Source organism: Ascaphus truei, chromosome 8, assembly GCF_040206685.1.
Source record: "Ascaphus truei isolate aAscTru1 chromosome 8, aAscTru1.hap1, whole genome shotgun sequence".
In the NCBI taxonomy this organism is placed as follows: domain Eukaryota; kingdom Metazoa; phylum Chordata; class Amphibia; order Anura; family Ascaphidae; genus Ascaphus; species Ascaphus truei.
The window spans coordinates 65,153,798-65,172,393 of NC_134490.1; the positions used below are offsets into that span (position 1 = coordinate 65,153,798).

Consider the following 18,596-nt stretch of genomic DNA (forward strand, 5'->3'; position numbering starts at 1 on the left):
TTACTCTGGTACAGTGTGCTCAGTTGTACAGATATGGATTGAATTAACTGCTATCCATTACTATTAATGTTTGTCTTCTAGTTCTTTAAAAGATCCATTGTCCTATGTTTGAAATCCGTGGAAACGCACCATGTGTAGGGACCAAATATGCTATGAAACTTCCCCATGTCAAAGAAACCTCTGAGTTACAATCCTTCAATAGGGCTGAGACGAGAAGCTGCTTTAGAGCATGTTAAAAGAGGTTTTATTCAATATGGTGCAGCACAATTGGCTGCTTTGGACCATATTGTATCAGGCCCTTTGTCTTTTAGCTTTTGTTTCATGCTTTGCAGTGATATTCATTTCACTGTTTGAACTTCCAAACAAATCTGTAGATAACAACATGTTTTGAAGTTGTGAGGTGGAGGCGAAGCTGAATGCTTAATTCTAGACTTTGCAGGGTGATCGTGATGGCCTTTAGTAAATCTCAGGAATCATTGTGCTTTCCTATTACAGGTAATTATTTCACACAAACAACAAACCCTAATGCTGAATGAAATCATAGGATTGTGGTTGTTAGTTGGCAATATTCTAGAATCTAGATCTAAACTGTAAGAGGGATGAGTTTATCGGTCTGATGTGTGAGCCACTGGAAGAGCTTGTTCTGGTTTAGTGACTATTGCCCACTGACCTGTTCTGTATCTACTCATCTCCCTTTAATTGCTTTGCAAATTGTCTTAACTTTCCTCTTATAAATGAAAAAAAGAACATGGTGTTTTGGCTGTGTTTTGATACTAAATGTGAGTCGCTGATCACCCACTTACCTCCCTTTTTAGTCCTATGACTGGAAACCTGGCCTGTAATGGTATTGTACTAATTATTATACCCATTAATTCCTTGTCACCCCACATTTAATGTCAGTTGCTTGGAGAAGAATTTATTGTATCAGTAGCTAAAGCTATTAACCTGAAACATTTGCGTTCTATCCTTTAAGCAATCCGTGTTAACATGTATCGGGTCTTCCTTTACTTGTTTTGTAGCCAAGTAGATGCATCATAAAGCTTGTCCTAGTTTCTGCATTGATTTTGGTACAGGTTAGGGTGTAGCTGTTTATTTTGGGCATCCTTGCTTAAAACCTGTTGTCACCCTGTAAAGCTGATCTAATTGTCCTATTTCAGCCTCATTACTAAATCGTTTGCCATGATTTTTTTGGGATACCGTTTCGTTTCACTAGGTGCATCCTGATTAGGTATTTTTATTTATTATTTTTTAAGAACAAAGCTATCAAACTAGAAAAATCAATCTTTCAACTGTGCAGTGTCGCCACAATTATCCAGCTCTCGTAAATAAACTCCAGTCTGGGAGGAAATGCTTAGGTTTGCAGTCTCTGCTTCTCATGCTGTGCACATTGTCACAGACATGCTTCACTTTCACAGTGATTGATTGATTGCCTTCAGGTTCGGTTGATTTTTGTAATTTTTAGAAGGAATAATATGTTTCGGTATGGTATGTCAAGCAAAGTCCTTTTCATTCAGTTTTACTAATCCATTGCCCTTGTTTTGTGTCTTCCTCTAGAAAAAGGAGTCGTTTTTGGAGCACCTTTGACAGAAGAAGGCATTGCACAAATATTCCAGCTTATTGAATATCTGCACAAGAGTAAGTCTGCGGCCAAAAACAGCACACTAATCAGCAGTCTAATTATTGGTACTGTGAGTTGGCATGTCTCATGTTAATGATAATTATGTTAAAATGTATCAATGTAGAAACACCGTTATAAACAGTATTGCCCTTATTGTGTTGCTTACTTGACTATTCAGTTTTTTTTTTTTACTATTCTGAAATATTTATATCAGTGTCAAGATACTTGTCCTGTTTTAAAAACAACAATTTAAGCTTTTAAATAGCAGCAAGTTTTATATAAGTAAAAAATAACAACAAACCAGTAGTTTGTTGGAAGATAGGAGAAAGGAAGAGGCACACAAATCGTAGTGGAATCAAATGATTTCAAATATATTGATGCATCAGAGCTAACCTCTTTGAGGTGTTTTGTCTGAGGAAGGGACTGCTTGTCCTGAAACGTTACTATTGTTAGCTCTGATGCATCAATACATTTGAAATCATTTGATTCCACTACGATTTGTGTGCCTCTTCCTTTCTCCTATCTTGCTATTACTTTGGATCCAGCTTTGGGATGCCAGGATCAACGGAAGGTGAGCACCAAATGTAAACTCCTTAAAAAAAAAAATCTTTAAACAGTGGTGTGCTACCTATAATCTCCTTTGTATAGTAGTTTGTTGGAAAAAATGTCTATATAGCATTAATGATGAATAATTTTTCCGGTTTTGTTTTATTTTTTTATTTCCCCCTCTCCCCCCCTCCCTATTTTGCTAGATCTACGCACAGAGGGCTTATTTCGTGTGCCCGGGAACAGCAATCGACAGCAGATTCTCAAAGACTCTCTAAATAGCGGTGCAGACATTGACGTGGACTCGGGTGAATTTCACCCGAATGATGTAGCCACATTACTTAAAATATTTTTGGGCGAATTACCAGAACCTCTGCTAACGCACAGACATTACCATGCTCATTTAAAGATTGCAGGTAAAGAGTGTGTGTGTGTGTGTGTGTGTGTGTGTGTGTTCGCCAGTGTGCGTGTGTGTTCGCGTGTTCGGCTTCGGTTCTGGTGGATCCCCCCCCCCCCCTTTTTTTTAATTTATTTATTAACCGCATTTTTATAACGGCAAACATGCAACACAATATAATACACTACAAAACCATACAATACTGTACAACATAAAAATTATATTATACATATACATATGTATAGATTATTGAATAACAAATACAGGCAGTCACCAACAAAATATAAAAATAAAAATATTCAATTTGATATAAAATATAAGAAACAAGTCAATCCCGTGCTTGATAAACCCATTTTATCTTTTTAGTACTCATTTTGGCAGATGATTCCTCTTTCCTATCTTTTCACAATGTTCTGTTACCAGTGAACTCTGACCATGGTCGCCAGAGGAGTTAAAATTTTAACCATGTATGGTGGATCCACTCTTGAATGAAGGCCGCCTCCCAGTTATCAGATACTATGGTTACAAGCATCTCCATTTTGCTCCAACACATTTTCTTGAGAGAGAATGAATAGTGACACACACCTAAAAGCAAAGTTATGATACAGCGTACACGTATAGCAATCTCAGTAAGTTACAACATACATTACCAAGCCAAGGTTTTGAAGAAAAGAAGATACAGCACATGGGTTTCAGTGAAGAAATATGTTTCTTGTCCAAGAAAAGACCAACGTTTCGGTCCTATGCAAAGGACCTTATTTAGGGTAGTGTACATGGGCCGCCAAACTCCTTTTATACGAAACCACCAGAAATGCGTGAATGCAAAGCACGAAAAGCCCGCGAGAAACAGGATGCAGGCTGCCAAGCTGCCGAAAAAGAAATCATTCAAAAGTGGTTTACTTTTAATCCCTCCAGTGGGAGGGACGCTGCGCCAGCAGAAGCATGAGCACAGACAAGATCACCAAAAAGATAGGCTGTTACAATGCAGCAACATGATAGAGGAAAAACGAACGATATAGCGACCATGTATCAGTATTGATTCTGACATTTGTTTATGCCTTCTAATACCCCATGGTGTAAAGTTATTTTCTGCACTAGCGAGGTGCCAATAAATGTCATACATCGCACATCAAAGAAGGGGTGTGCTGGCTTCCACCCCCAGCAGTGCTCCCATGCGGATTGGAAAGGTGTAGGTGCTGGTGCTTTCATTAACGCCCAGAGGCGTTATGTTGTGCGGGAAGCAAGTACTGTCCAGATCACTCCAATTTCAATCATGGCATGCCCCTAGCACACCCTGAGCCGTTACCACTGCTTTTACATTTTAATGACATCATGGCTCCTAGATCAATAAAGGGTGGGCAATATTGTCCAGACATATTACATATGCCCTAAGATGCCACATTTTTTAAAGTCCTTTTATACAGTAGTGCTTCTCCACATCACACGTGAAGGAGTGGGCCCCCTGCTGTGCACGCATGTCACTGGCAAGGTACAAGTATCGCTGCTTTATGAATCCAGTTAGTCCTAGATTTGTCCTGCTGTGTTGGAGGCATGTGCTGTCCAGGCCGCATCCAATTTCAAGCACCATCAATGGCTCTAATACTCTGGGCCAAATGTAGCTGGTCAATAGAAAGAGGTGATCAGGCACACAATCAACGAAGCACTATAATGTCACCTGCCGGTGCCCACGGACCAAGGGGGGGTCGTCCTACCAGGTCCCCAAGTGGTATCAGGGTAAAGAGAATAGTCCTGGCACACGGTTTTATCACAAAATAGAACATTTAATTGGATTTATGGTGGATTAAATTTTCTACTTTGTGATAAGACCGTGTGCCTGGACTATTCTCTTTACCCAAATGTAGCTGGTATCACTGCTTTCAAATTTTGGTTTACATCAGAACTCATTGAATCAAGAAGTAATGGATAATATATCAGACATATTCCTTGGGTAATCCTTATGGTATAATAGGGACAGTAGTAGCTACTCAGTGCAAACTGAGGCCAGTGTATTATTTCATCAGTGTCACTGCTGCCTTATTCATGCAGTTATCAGGGAAGTTGGGAACCGCTATGTTTCCTATCAATGTTTGTTGCTATCCTCTTTATGGAGCATATAGCTGCGACCCTCTGCCACCCCCAGGTAGATAGTTTGAATCAGTCCCTGATATATCGTTTGGACCATGGCCGGTCATTCTGAGAACGTTAATGCAAATGGAGTATGGTTACTGTTGTCACTTAGGGAAGTCAGGACCCGATGTGCTTCCCACTGGTGCCACTGCTGTGCTTTTTATGCAGCAAATAATGGTGGCCCTCAGGTGACTCCAGGGGGACACGTTTTCTAATTATATCCATGGATTATCGATATGATTGGACTGTATATATTGTTGTGGTTGTCACTGCTATCCTCTTTATTTATTAATAAAAATGTTTTACCAGGAAGTAATACATTGAGAGTTACCTCTTGTTTTCAAGTATGTCCTGGACATAGTTAATATGACAAATAATACATGGTTAAATACAGTTACATAAATGAACAGGGTATACATTATATACAAGACATTGCATGCACAGTTAGAGAAGATGTATATTATAGGCGTATGTAACAGTAACAGACCAGATTAAAATGTGAGACCGCCTTAGTTTTGAAAGAACTTAAACTGATGGTGGATGTGAGAGTCTCTGGTAGGTTGTTCCAGTTTTGGGGTGCACGGTAAGAGGAGGAGCATATCGCTGTGAGCCTGCAGTGACTTTAGGAAGTGCAAATAGTGTCATGTCATGGCAGTCCATAGTGTATCGATTAGTTGGATCACAGTCTTTACTTAATCAGGGAAGTTCAGCCGTCTGTCAGTACTGCTGCATTCATTCTTTTGCAGCCGTTTAACTGCGACCCATTAGTAACAAGAAAGAAGAAAAGGTTCTGCGATCGACATAGTTAAACAAATCTCGATTTGAATATTGGTATTCCTCATCACATCAGAACATATAAAAGCACTATAGAAAAAATTCCAGTTTGAAGTCCTTATTCAAACCATGAGGGGAAAGAGTACCCAGCTTATGGATTAGTCTTCCCCGCCCCCCCCCCCTCCTCTTCCCGATCAAGTGCGCGGCCTTTTTTTTTTTTTTTTTAATTAGCGCGACTGTGGAGGGAACGGGGAGCGCAGGGAACAATGGCCGCTCTGGTCTAAGCTCCATTTCTGAGCTGCGCTCTGATTGGAGGCTGTGCGGTCACGTGACCGCACCTCTCCCGCAATCGCTGAAACACAGATTTGCCTGTAGCCAAAAGCTGAGCGAGGTTCCGCAAGCGTGAGCAAGCAAGCGGAAGCTTTCACTCAGATTGGCACCATAATATATATAATGGGTCTCAGATTATATGCTAAGCGCAGATCATCAAGCACTACAACACTATAAACACAGCCTAAATCAGGAAGATTGCTGCCACATTTATAGCATAAAAGGAGGATCATTGAAAAGGCACGGGGGCCCTGTGTTTTGAGTGATTTTCGCTTTGTTTTTTCACTTCTGTTGGTTTGATATTAGAGTTTTGGCGTCCCGTGTACAACCCTGAAGAAGGTCCTTTGCATAGAACTGAAATGTTGGTGTTTTTCTTGAACTACAAATAGATTTCTTCACAGACTCGTGAGCTGTATCTTCTTTCCTTGAAACCGTGGTATGGGTCACACTCACACTGTATAAAAAATATATGACCGGAAGTATATTTTACATTTGTTTCTCTATTAACATTTATATTTTTGTTTCTCAGAATTAATGCTTTTTGATGACAAAGGTAATAGGATAGCAGCACCAGATAAAGATCGACAAATCGAGGCTCTGCAACTCCTTTTCCTGCTTCTCCCATCGCCAAACCGAAATCTTCTCAAGCTTTTGCTGGACCTTCTCTATCAGACAGCCAAGAAGCAAGATCGCAATAAGATGTCTGCCCACAACCTGGCACTGATGTTTGCACCTCACATCATTTGGCCTAAAAATGTAGGTTATAAGCAGTTTCCCCCACAATCCGAAGGAAAGAGGGGGGGTTAACCATACTGTTAGTCATGTTGGAAGCAGATATCCTGATTTAAATGTTTTTTTTTATATTTTTTAAATTTATTTGCGCCCCAAAAAGTAGAAAGTACATTAAAACCGTCCGCTAAATTCAACTTTGCGGAAACTCCTCCAAAAAGTCAATGTTACCACAGAATTAATTGCTATGTATCAAACAAACAACTTGTGCAAAGTGCAGGTCTCCTCAAAGACAGAGGTAAAAAGTAGAGCTCTACCAACAAGTTCATAATGAAGTTCTCAATTTAGTGTGACCTCCAAGAACAGTGGCATAACAACGTTTCAGGTCCATATGGACCTTTCATCTATCCATATGGGACCTGAAACAAGCAGGGATTCTCCTTGCCTGAGGCTGTTTCCCCGCACTTTGAAATTGTACAATGTATCAAACAAAACATTATTTGATGCAGCACGGACGGTTTATTCCATAGGTTTGCAAAATGTATTTTCACGGTATGGCTATTATAAATAATATTACACCAGTAACTTCTATTTACTGACACTAGTTATAAATCAAAATATAAACCTAATTCTGTTTTTAATGTAACGTTGATAAAAAAAAAATACATGGTGCAATGTGTCAAGACTAATTTCAAACAACAAATTGTCATATGTACTGTGAAGCCTTCAACATGCAACACATTTTTTAATTTTAAGGTTTGTATTACTTTTTAGTACTAAGTATTTGATGCACAAAAATATTACCTATTATCTCTGTACATGGGCCCCAGTGTGTTTCACACACTTCAAGCAGTGTAGTTGTTAATCAAATTATCTGTAAAAGCAGAACGGGCTTCCTCTAGAGTCTGACTGAAGACCTTTTGATTTCCATAATGTAAAACCAAGTGTCTGACTAAAAATTGGACAAACGGATGTCAAGTTTATTAGATCACGTACACCAATTCCCCGGCACCCATCTTGTGAGTCTATTTTAATTTCTGAAATAAATTGCAATTCTGTTTATGTAGCAATGGACAGCTCGCCGGTCAAGAATACAACATTGCAGAAATTCTCATAGCTTGCATTTTATTAATAAATAATTAACCCTTTCACTGGCAGATGTGCCACGTTGGAAATGTGATGATGCCGTATTTAAACCATCAGTGGGTATCCGGCAGCGCGGTTGTTCACCTGCAGCCCTCAGCTGCTGTCCTCTCTCACCCCCTCGCCACCCTTCAGGGCAGAAGGAGTGGGGACCTTGCTATAGCTGATCAGAGATTCTCCCTGCTCCTTCTGGTCAATTGTTTAATAACACGCACTCATGATTAGTGTCCCACTCTTCCAAGAGTAAGAGAAGCAGCACGGACAGTATTAATCAGCTCCCCGGCATTAGAAAGCTGACCGGGGACGAGGCGATCTTACTTGTGGCTGCAATATCCCTGTGTGCCACCCCCAATGTTGCACCCTCTTCTTCAGCCTTCAATCCCTTCTCCCCAAATGTGGCCCTTCATTTATATTGATGCCGATTTTTTGATTTTAAATTGAAAAATAAAATTAAATGCAATGAATGTTTCACTTAAAACTGTTTTAACTTTTTTGTTTTTATTTACTTTACAGCTCACTGCAAATGACCTGCAAGAACATATAACAAAGTTAAACAACGGGGTGACATTTATGATCAAGCATTCCCAGAAACTGTTTAAGGTAAGGTTACTTGGGCTAAATAATTGTTGATCCATTTAATGGTAAAGTGCCCACTCATTATTTTGAAGACCCTTCTGGCACTAAAAGGACTTTTTTGTTTGAATAAAAAAAAAATTTTTTAGTTGAAAATAAAAATCTACTCTTCACATTTCTCACACAAGTTGTTCTGAATGTATTACAGCTGTCAATCAAGATGTAATATATGCTCCTCTTCAGGGCAAGGTGATGACTATTTAGTCCAGATTGCTGTTGTGTGAAACCTTTTCTTTCAGTTTGTTGCTCCAACACACAATCCCTCTATTTATCTTCAGGCGTATTAGTGCTCTAGTGGTTTCTTGCTAAATAATGTGCTGATTCGGTGGTGGATGGTTTAAATGTGCTTCACATCACAGGAAGGGTGTATAGTTGGAGATCGATCATGGACATCAGTCGTCACACCTGTAAAGCTCGTCGCCTCTTATTTATCTAGTGAATTAATTCAGAGTTCTTAAGTAGATCTTTTCTCAAATTTACAACAATTCTTGTATGGAAGAAGCAGTAATAATAAATAATCATTGTTCTTGTATAACGCTGCTAGTTTTACGTAGCGCTTTACAGAGACATTTTGCAGGCACGGGTCCCTGCCCCGTGGAGCTGACAATCTATGTTTTGGTGCCTGAGGCACAGGGAGATAAAGTGACTTGCCCAAGGTCACAAGGAGCTGACACTGGGAATTGAACCAGGCTCCCCTGCTCCAAACTTGGTGCCAGCCAGTGTCTTTTACTCACTGAGCCATTCCTCCCAATATGGCCACTGGTGTCAACCAGGCTGACCAATATAAAACGGTGACATTTGTAAGATTTTTTTTTAAAGTTCTTTTGATTGGGTTACCCCACGGCCGTCTTTGTTTTTTCTTTGCAAGTACAGGTTCATGGGGTAAACTAAATACTTGATGGGGCAGTGGCTGCTTTGAAGGAAATACTCCAATGTGTAACTAAAATGGTAGGATTCTGGAAAATCCTGTAATAACCTTGATGAGTCCTTGGCCACAGGTTTTTTTTTTTTCCCCTCTATCTTCTTTTTTTTTATTACTATTTGGGAATTGCAGGCTATATGAGAGCTCCGATTTTTGCTTTTGTATCTGACGAAGCATGAAATATGCAGTCAATAAGGCCTTATTCAATATGTGCTGAAACAGCCTATTGTACTGTTATCGGACAAAAACTCCCATTGACTTCAATTAGAGTTTTCATTCGGTAAAGGCCTAAACTACTGCTTCGGACTACATTGAATGACCCTCATAGTATTATTGTGTATTGCAGCATGTTGTTTTTGAGAGGTCCCTTTTAATGAAAGCAACAAAAAAAACCACCTATTTATTTTTGGAATGTATTTGTGAGAATGAAGACTCTTTCTTTTCAATCTGTACTTGTCTCCACTTCACTTGTCTTAACTTCTGCTTATTGTTTTCTGCTCGTCAATTTACAACTGCTCAGGTTCTCCATACCTAAAATTATGTATTCTGGAAAATAATGAAAAAGAAAGCATGCATTACATTTACACAAGGGGCAGCACCTGACAGTGAATTCAGAACTCTTTGAAACCCCCTCTTCTAACAGACAAACCAAAAGCCCTCCAGCTGTAAGGAGTGTTACTACCTGTAATTCCTGCCATTAACATCTTGGTTCCCTTTTCTTTTAGCAGTTTGCGGTCACTCTGGTGTTTATCAAAATGTATAACCACTGAACCTTTATCTGTACACTTCCTAATGACCCCAGCGTGCGTACATACTCCGTTAGTTGTCATACCAACATATAATATTTCCCCAGGACAACTGAGAACATAGGTGGCACTACTGGTTCTGCAAGGGATGCAGTTCATTATAATTGACTTTATTTTGCTTGACTCATGATTGTAAAAGTGTTTGGTAATGTTTGCATAACATGATCTAAACTGGGCATCTGAAAGAAAACGGACAGTCCAGCAATCGGTTTAGGGGATATAATGGCTTTTAATTCTTAAACAGAAATACATTTACTAGCTAATTGTTGCAATCCCTTGACTTAAATAAGAATCCAGAAATTTGGACATGCTGTAACCTATCAAAATGGGAGGGCCTGGTAGAAATGTTTAACAGTTGTGTGCCTACTCCACACCATAACACTTTTGTTGGGATGATAGCAGAGATGTGACAGACTTCACATTATTTATCTTGCCCTATACCCCATAGTGAGGTTGTCTTATTTTAGAATATTTAAGTACTGCCAACATGCAGCATGGCCTCGTTCGGGCAATATTTGTTCTCTCTTTATTCTTCAGGAGCTATAGCCCCGTGACATGAATGTTATAGTGTTATTTTGGGTCTGCCGCACACAGTGGCTTTTTGTAGTTTTTTTTTTTTTCCCCCCCCAGAAGAGTTGACTAATGGATGAACTTTTGCCACGCAGAGTCAATTTACTATTTTCTAAGCTAATAACATGGATGTAAATAGAGGGTGTCAGGAAAAAGTGTGTTTTTTGGGGGGGGAGAGAATAACTGTGGCTTACCTTGTGGGCACTTGCATTATCTCTGGATGCTGGAAAAAATAGGACATTTCAAAGAAAGTACAATAACCTACGAGGTTACCAATGCTCCCAATCTCCACAACTGCAATATTTTCTGATTGTAAAATTATAGACGCAACTATTTTGATTACTGATATTTTTTACATACTCTCCTTCCTTGTCTCTTTCAACTGCTTTGATTTTTTTTTTTTTTTTTTTTTTATTATTTATTATTTTCCTCTTTTTTTTCCACTAGGTCCATTATTTTGGGGGATACAAGTCAAATAGCAATTACAGCTCAAGCCCTCCCCCTACATTAATTTAGTTTCACTACACTGTAGGAGCATTGAAATTGCTTGAGTCATAATAGACTTCCAGGAGCCAACTGTCCCTTTATTCAATGTGTGGGGTTTTTTTTTTTTTTTTTTTTTCCCCTCCATATTTTAAAATATGCTCTAATAGTTTTTCATATTTACACCCAAAAATTCAATTGATGAATTCCATTTAATTTGGCATTCTGCTTGTTGTAACAGATGCTGCTTTTGTTAGAAGTTGTATAAGGGATCGTACCTAAACGAGGTGACCATTTTGCAGTGATCGCACACAGATGGTGTCCTTGAAATGAGTAGCAATGTATTGCGTAGAAAATGTAAAATGGTACTGTAGTTATATCTAAAATTGGAAAGTGGTGGATGATTTTAAAAGTGAAGCACATCATTGAGTTGGAAAAGCAAGTTCAAGAAACCTGTTTTGACCCATTCAGGTTGGAGTGGGAAATGGGTGGTCTAAAAGTTATCCATCCTCCCTCGCCAGCTGTATTTATGAATTTCATGCATGATGAATGAACGGATTCGCCTCTTTATGCTGGAAAGAATTTGGGGAGCATCTTGCACGGGTTCTAGTTTTAGGTTTTGTTTCTGATTCTGCAGCAAAGACTGCACTAAAAGAAGGAAATGTGGAATAAAGTGACGTTCTTAAATGTGTTCTTTTGTTGCAGGCTCCTGCATATATCAGAGAATATTCCAGGCTGTACTTCTCTGGGAGCAGAGCACCGACTTCAAAGGTAAAGAGGAGACACTTTCTACAGATACAGGACAGGTTTCTGCAATGCTATATGAATATCAGAAAACTTTTCTGTAATCTCCAACAGAAAACAAACCGCACTCGGGTCCTTTAGTCGATTTAGTGTGTGTGTTTGTTGTATATGTGATTGATATTTATTTATTGTAGAAGGATAAGTGTCTGTACAAAGCAATAATAAAAAATATTGTCTTCCAGTGCATAAAAACATTTTCTTATTAGTACCTGTTAGGACCAGTAGGTCAGGCCAGAATCTACACTTGTGTTAAGCTTCCATTTTGTCTGATCATAACTAGTTAAGATTCTGTAGTCAGCCTTTTGCTGAAATATAATTCCTAAATGCACTCAGTTTCTGCCAAATTGCATTTCCTTTCTTCCTGCTCAGGATATTGCTAAGATACTTTGTGTATTGTTAGTCTCCTGCTCTTTTAGTCAGAATATAATAGAATGGTTCTCTGCAAGAAGCAAAATAGTATAATTAGTTGCTAAAGATTCAAGGTCTCTTTTGATAAGACAATGAATAAGCTATGTATTCAGACATTGCTTGTATTGGGAAAGACACGCCCCAAAATCATGCCACTAATATGTCCTGCCCCATAATCACGCCTCTAATCAAAGCTACGCCCAAGACACACCCAGGATACGCCTATGTTACGCCTCTAACCAATATCTTATTTTTCCTGTATAAAAGTCATCCTATGAGTAATGGAGACAAAGGATTTGAAACCTGGCGTGCGTTACGTTTCATTTCTTTCGTATTCCCGGGCCTGTAAGTTCAAACAAAGATCGAAGATAACAAGTTGCAGGGCGTGATTAAGCTTACTGGGAAGTCTGCTGCAAAACGGTGCAGATGTGTATCCAGTCACAAGGCCTTCAGCTTTCTTGGCAGAGGAAAGGTTCCTCTCAGTTCTGGAGCCTAGCCAAGGAATAGGTTTTTCCTTCAGTCTATCTATCTAATAAGATAGTTCTATTTAAAGAGGATTGTAAGCAGGGAAAACTGGCAAGTGGTTCATATATGAAACACCACTTACTAGCATAGTGAATTCCTATGCCCATCTCGGGCCAAGAAAATTTGAAGACATAATGTACTAAAAGTTTTTATAGCCAAGCTGGCATTTAAATATCATGGTACCAATCACCAAACATATATTTTTATTAAGGTGTTCAAAATATCTATCCCATCCATCACTTACTAGCTGGTTTAACAGTTCCGCTACTGCATGTGCGCACCAGTGAAATCAAAAGTGGAGATAAATACAGTGGCTTAATTTCCAAAAAGCTTATGTGACCTTTAAACACTTGCAGGATGATCTGGATTTGCTGTCTTCTCGCTCCTCAAATGACTTCCAGTTTCTGAAAAGTCAGAAACGAGGCAGATTGGGATCATCTCCTGTATCCTCTACTTCTCACCAAGAAGAGACCCAGCATCGCACTGAGGAAGCCCTGAAGCAACTATTCCGACATGTACACAACATGCCAGATTCTGCTAAAAAGAAGAGGCTTATCCGGCAGGTACTTGGCATGCACTATGATGATTTTTCATTATCCTTCTGCTATGAAACAATTAGGCTTGTTGCAGGTATCTGGTGCGCATGACGAACAAGCTTTCTATTGGCTAAAGCAGTGGTTGTGAAACCCATCCTCAAGGGCTCCATGCCACACTGTTTTCGGCTTAACCAATGAATTTGGAGAAAAACGCACATACATACCAAGTGAATGAGGACTGGATATAATGTAGAACAGGTGTGACTAGGGTTTCCTAATGATGGGTATGAAAAAGGCCACATAAAATAATGCCAGTAACTATTTAAATATCTTCTATTTTATTTACCTATTTGTCTGACTACGGATCAGCAATGTTATTATTCCTGTTATTCTCAAAGCAGTACAATAGCAGGGACTTGGCCTTCTCAAAATGCAAATACTGCAGTAGTATATTTTAATATTTATTGTGTAAAATGATCCTGTGGGTTGAAGAATACAGTGTAACCCCTCCACCCCCTCTCTTTTGGTTGGGCTTCACCAATTGTTTTTCTAGACAGTATTTTGCTAACCAGTTTGGTCACCTTTACCAAAACAGTGGTTGGGGTCCCTTTTTATTTTTAAAGGCACTTTTGTTTTACTAAATTTAAAGGGGACATGTCTTAAAAATAGCTGATAGAGCTGTTGGGCTGCGTCCATGCTGGCGAGGAGGCGTGCGAGCGGCGAGATCACATTGCCTTAAGGCAATGATCATGCCCATAGACCGCACAACAGCAGGAGGGGGCATGCGGTGCGTGAGGGATCAGTTCAATCTGATTTCTCATCGCGAGGGGCAGGTCACGTGAGCAGTTCGCCCAATGAGGGCGAACCAGCTCTGTGTGACGTCACACACGCCCCCGCGGCGCATCTACCTTGGCCACAAAACGCTCCCACTTAACACATGTGACGTCTCGTGCGCACGCCTCCGCGCGGTCTTCGGCTGTATGGACGCAGCCTAACATTACTCTGAGTATGCATCTGCTGCCCTCTGCTGGACACTTTGTTATTTTGTTTCATACCGCAGTTATATTTATTGAAACCTAAAGATGCACATATACATTGCGTCCTTTTACAATCTAAAGCATAGATTCATTTACAGTAATTGATGTATTACTTTAATATGAATTATGACCTTGTATTTTTGTCTTTAGTTCAACAAACATAATGCTGGAACGCCAGTCTCAGACCCCCAATCTGTTGGAAGGAAGCATGCTCGCTCACGCTCATTTAGTGGGCTTATTAAGGTAATTATAGAGGACATAACAGATTTTTGGGTGGGCTTAAAGACAATTACATGATGCAAATTATTGAGGTACTGTACCAACCAGAAAAAAGGCATTACTGGATTTGGTAATATCAAACAATGTAGAAATAATAACAAATATAATTTAAAAAAATATAAGAGTTGTTGTTAATTGAACTTTTTTTTAGGTTGGGGCTAAAGTTGTGTGTGGAGTACCTCCGGGATCAGTACTGGGCCTCCTGCTTTTTAACTTGTTTATTAATGACCTTGATGTTGGCACAGAGCGCAAAGTCTCCATCTTTGCTGATACTAAATTGTGTAAGGTAGTACAATCGGAGCAGGATGTAATTTCTCTTCAGAAGGACTTGGAGAGACTGGAAACTTGGGCAGGTAAATGGCAGATGAGGTTTAATACAGATAAATGTAAGGTTATGCATTTGGGAAGCAAGAATAAACAGGCGACTTACAAATTAAATGGGGATAAATTAGGAGAATCTTTGATGGAGAAGGATTTAGGGAGTGCTTGTGGACAGCAGGCTTAGCAATAGTGCCCAAAGTCATGCAGTAGCTGCAAAGGCAAACAATATCTTATCTTGCATTAAACGGGCAATGAATGGATAAAGCATTAGTAAAACCACACCTTAAATATGGAGTACAGTTTTGTGCACCACTCCATAAAATACATTATCGAAATAGAAAAAGTGCAGAGTAGAGCCACTAAATTTAATAAAGGGGATGGATAATCTGATTTATGAGAAGACTAGCTAATTTAGACTTGTTTAAATTAGAAAAGAGGCGTCTGAGGGGATATACCTATATACAAATATATACGGGGACAATACAAGGAGCTTTCAAAAGAACTATTCATCCCAAGGGCAATGCAAACACCGGGTTATACCTTAAGGCCGGGGTGCGCAAACTGGAGGGGCGCACCACCCAGTGGGGAGTGAGACTTTCTGGGGGTTACAGAGGCCCCACACTTCCCAAAGGCATGTAAATTAAATGCCGGAGCGTCAAAGGCCTCTGTAACTTCCCTTACCTTGGCTCCAGCGCCTTCTGGTGATGCGTTGCCATGTAGTCGTGATGTCAGAACGCTGGAAACAAGGTAAGGAGGGGGGAGAGCTGGCAGTGGGGCGCAGGGTAAAATGTTTGCGCACCCTTGCCTTACGGTATGAGGAAAGGAGATTTCACCGGAGACAAAGGAAAGGGTTCTTTACAGTAAGGGCAGTTAAAATGTGTAATGCATTACCCATGGAGACTGATGGCAGATACAAAAGATATGTTAAAAAAAGTTTGACATGTTTTTAGAAAGGAAAGGTATACAGGGATATACCAAATAAGTATACATGGGAAGGATGTTGATGCAGGGAGTAATCTGATTGCCAATATTGAAGTCGGGAAGGAGTTTACTTTTCCCCTTGAGATGTTATATCATTAGATGATATTTCACTGGGGTTTTTTGTTTGCCTTCCTCTGGATCAATATACTGTAAGTACAAATATAGGATAAGTATCGGTCATTTAAATTTAGCATAGGTTGAACTTCTTGGACTGTCAGGGTTTTTTTTTTCCCCCAACCTCATTTACTATCCAACTATGGGTTGCAAAACAGGATTGTATTTATCATGGGATGGGTACTTATTCATGGGCTTTTGATCCTTGAAAATGTGGGCCGCAATGTATAATGTGCTTTCTCTATTTCACAAAATAACACATAATGGAGGCAACTCAAGACCATTTCAAAGGAGGTATGTTGCAACCTTTCACTACAAGATGCGACAAATCTACTACAAAATGGTGCAGCCCCCCCCCCCTGGTAGCAAAGAGTTACAGTTCCACTTGAGCATCTCACTGTTATTGTTCAGAGGGGTTAAGTCCTTGCTAATCCATGCACACTATACCTTTGTCATTTATTAATCGCACTCCGTTATGAGTTTGGTGTTTTATAGCACTGTTGCTTTCAATGGGATTATGTACCTTGATAAATCCAGTGCTGCTGTTCACATCGGTTCCTGCCGCAGTTTTGCAGCTGGGAGGATTTGATGCACAGACCCTTACAGTACAAACTGAACAGTGCCAGTATGTTGAAAGCTTGTCTGACTATGGTTTCTGTTGCGTTCCTGTGAGTGTTTCCTTTGTACTAACCTTGGTGTTTATACAGCGAAAGGTATTGGGCAACCAGGCAGCATCTGAAAAGAAAAGCCGAAATATAACTCCACAATCATTGGATGGATCTGAATTGACCAAAGAAAATGTAAAATATGCAAGTACTATTTAGTGTGTGTGTGTGTGTGTGTGTGTGTGTGTGTGTGTGTGTGTGTGTGTGTGTGTGTGTGTGTGTGTGTGTGTGTGTGTGTTCACTTTTTAAACACTTAAAAAAAATGTTCATCTTACTTTTTGACAGCTTTTTATTTATTTTAATGTTATAAATACAGGATTCTAGGATTGTAATTGAGACTTCTACTTGCTACTTAAATTTTTTTTTTTTTTTAAGCTATTTCTTAAGCCAAGATACACACTTCAATCTTCAAGAGTAACATTCAAAGTAGCCTGTTTAAAATAAATATGCCATATTTAATTTAAAAAAAAAATAAACTCTGTACAGTGATTCATTCTTTATCATAATTCATTGACATATCTACTTCTAATTTTTATGTTTCTGGGGATAGGACAAACTTGCTGCCATTTCCTCAAGAAAATAATGGTTAACTTCTCGTAATAATAAAATAATGGTTTCACTCGTAGTAATAAAATAATGGTATCGCTCGTAATACTAAAAATAATGGTATAACTCCTTATATGTGTTTGGTTGGAGTCATATTTAGTCCAAGTTCTTGCATCATAAGGCCTCGGCCATGTTACCTGCTTGCTGGCGGAGGCGCACTCCCGCTCAGCACTGAGCCCCTACAGCCGCAATTAGAGCGGCTTTAGTAGGGACTCGCCTATGCTTCCGCAAGCGAGCGGAAGCGTAGGTCTAACCAGAATTTAACATTTCCCCGCTTGCTGGCGCGCAGGGCCAGTCACGTGAGCGATTCGCCCAATGAAGGCAAACCAGCTCCGTGACGTCACTGGGCCGCCCCCTGATGGCGCGCAGGGAAAGCACCCTCAAGGCCAGGGAAAGCACCCGCTTTCCCTGAGCCTCAGCGCGCCTCAGCACGTCAGCGGGAAGCTTGGCTGAGGCCTAAAACAGGATGCGTCAGGAGGAGATCTTACGTTTTAGCTATGCTTTCCAAATGAAATACGGTCCACACTTAGCAGAGAGGGAGAAGTATAATAGGAAACTCGGTTATTATCATCATCATCGTCGTAGTATCACAAAATAATTGAGCATTAGAATAACGCTGGGCTTGAAACTATATATTCTGTATTTGCTACTTAACCTATATGTTTTCTTATTGCAGGTATCGCAAGGTTCCCCTGCGGTTTACTTTACACGTGCAAAGTTAAAACTATCAGAAGACACCCATTCCAAGAGAGAGGTCGGTTAAAAAGCTAACGGTTAGACCTTTCAGTGGAGGGAGTAGATACAATGCAAGAGTTTCACTTGTGTAGGACCATCCAAAGATCCCGGAGTCAGTTCGTCCTATGACACATGATTTACTGTGTCCTGCTTTCCCGTAGCTCATCTTTCTGTTTCTTGGTCTTTATTCAGATGAATTATTTAGAAACAACTTTTATGTTAACTCCTGTCCCCCATTTGTATATACAAAAGAACAAAGAAAACCATAATGTGTTGCTCATCACGCAGTCTGGTGAGATCGGTAAATTACAATCTAAAAATTTACTTTTATTACATAAAAGGATAAAACGTGTCAGCACGATGTGTGCGCTAGAATATAAAACACAAATAGAATACTAATTAAATATAAATACCAAGTAAAATGAGTCAACACTATCTCTGTGTATTGGATGATAATATGGTACAATTAGAAAGCAGAACCAGTATATATTTGCTTTGTTTTCAGTC

At 39.7% G+C, this 18,596-nt stretch overlaps 1 protein-coding gene across 2 annotated transcripts in view; it reads left to right on the forward strand.

Moving 5' to 3' along the window:
* Positions 1-18,596, forward strand: part of ARHGAP19 (Rho GTPase activating protein 19) — a 39,586-nt gene that overhangs the window by 15,925 nt on the left and 5,065 nt on the right. The window contains exons 3-12 of one of the 2 annotated variants that reach the window (XR_012803580.1): positions 1,555-1,635; positions 2,371-2,580; positions 6,322-6,548; positions 8,178-8,264; positions 11,784-11,849; positions 13,172-13,378; positions 14,539-14,631; positions 14,819-15,020; positions 16,791-16,883; positions 18,031-18,108. Coding sequence is in view for 1 of the 2 variants with exons in the window: in XM_075612391.1 (XP_075468506.1) it covers positions 1,555-1,635; positions 2,371-2,580; positions 6,322-6,548; positions 8,178-8,264; positions 11,784-11,849; positions 13,172-13,378; positions 14,539-14,631; positions 16,791-16,883; positions 18,031-18,108 (1,142 nt within the window). In the remaining variant the exon portion in view is untranslated. Of the gene's footprint in view, positions 1-1,554; positions 1,636-2,370; positions 2,581-6,321; positions 6,549-8,177; positions 8,265-11,783; positions 11,850-13,171; positions 13,379-14,538; positions 14,632-14,818; positions 15,021-16,790; positions 16,884-18,030; positions 18,109-18,596 lie in introns of those variants that run through there. The other variant, XM_075612391.1, reaches the window with a different exon arrangement.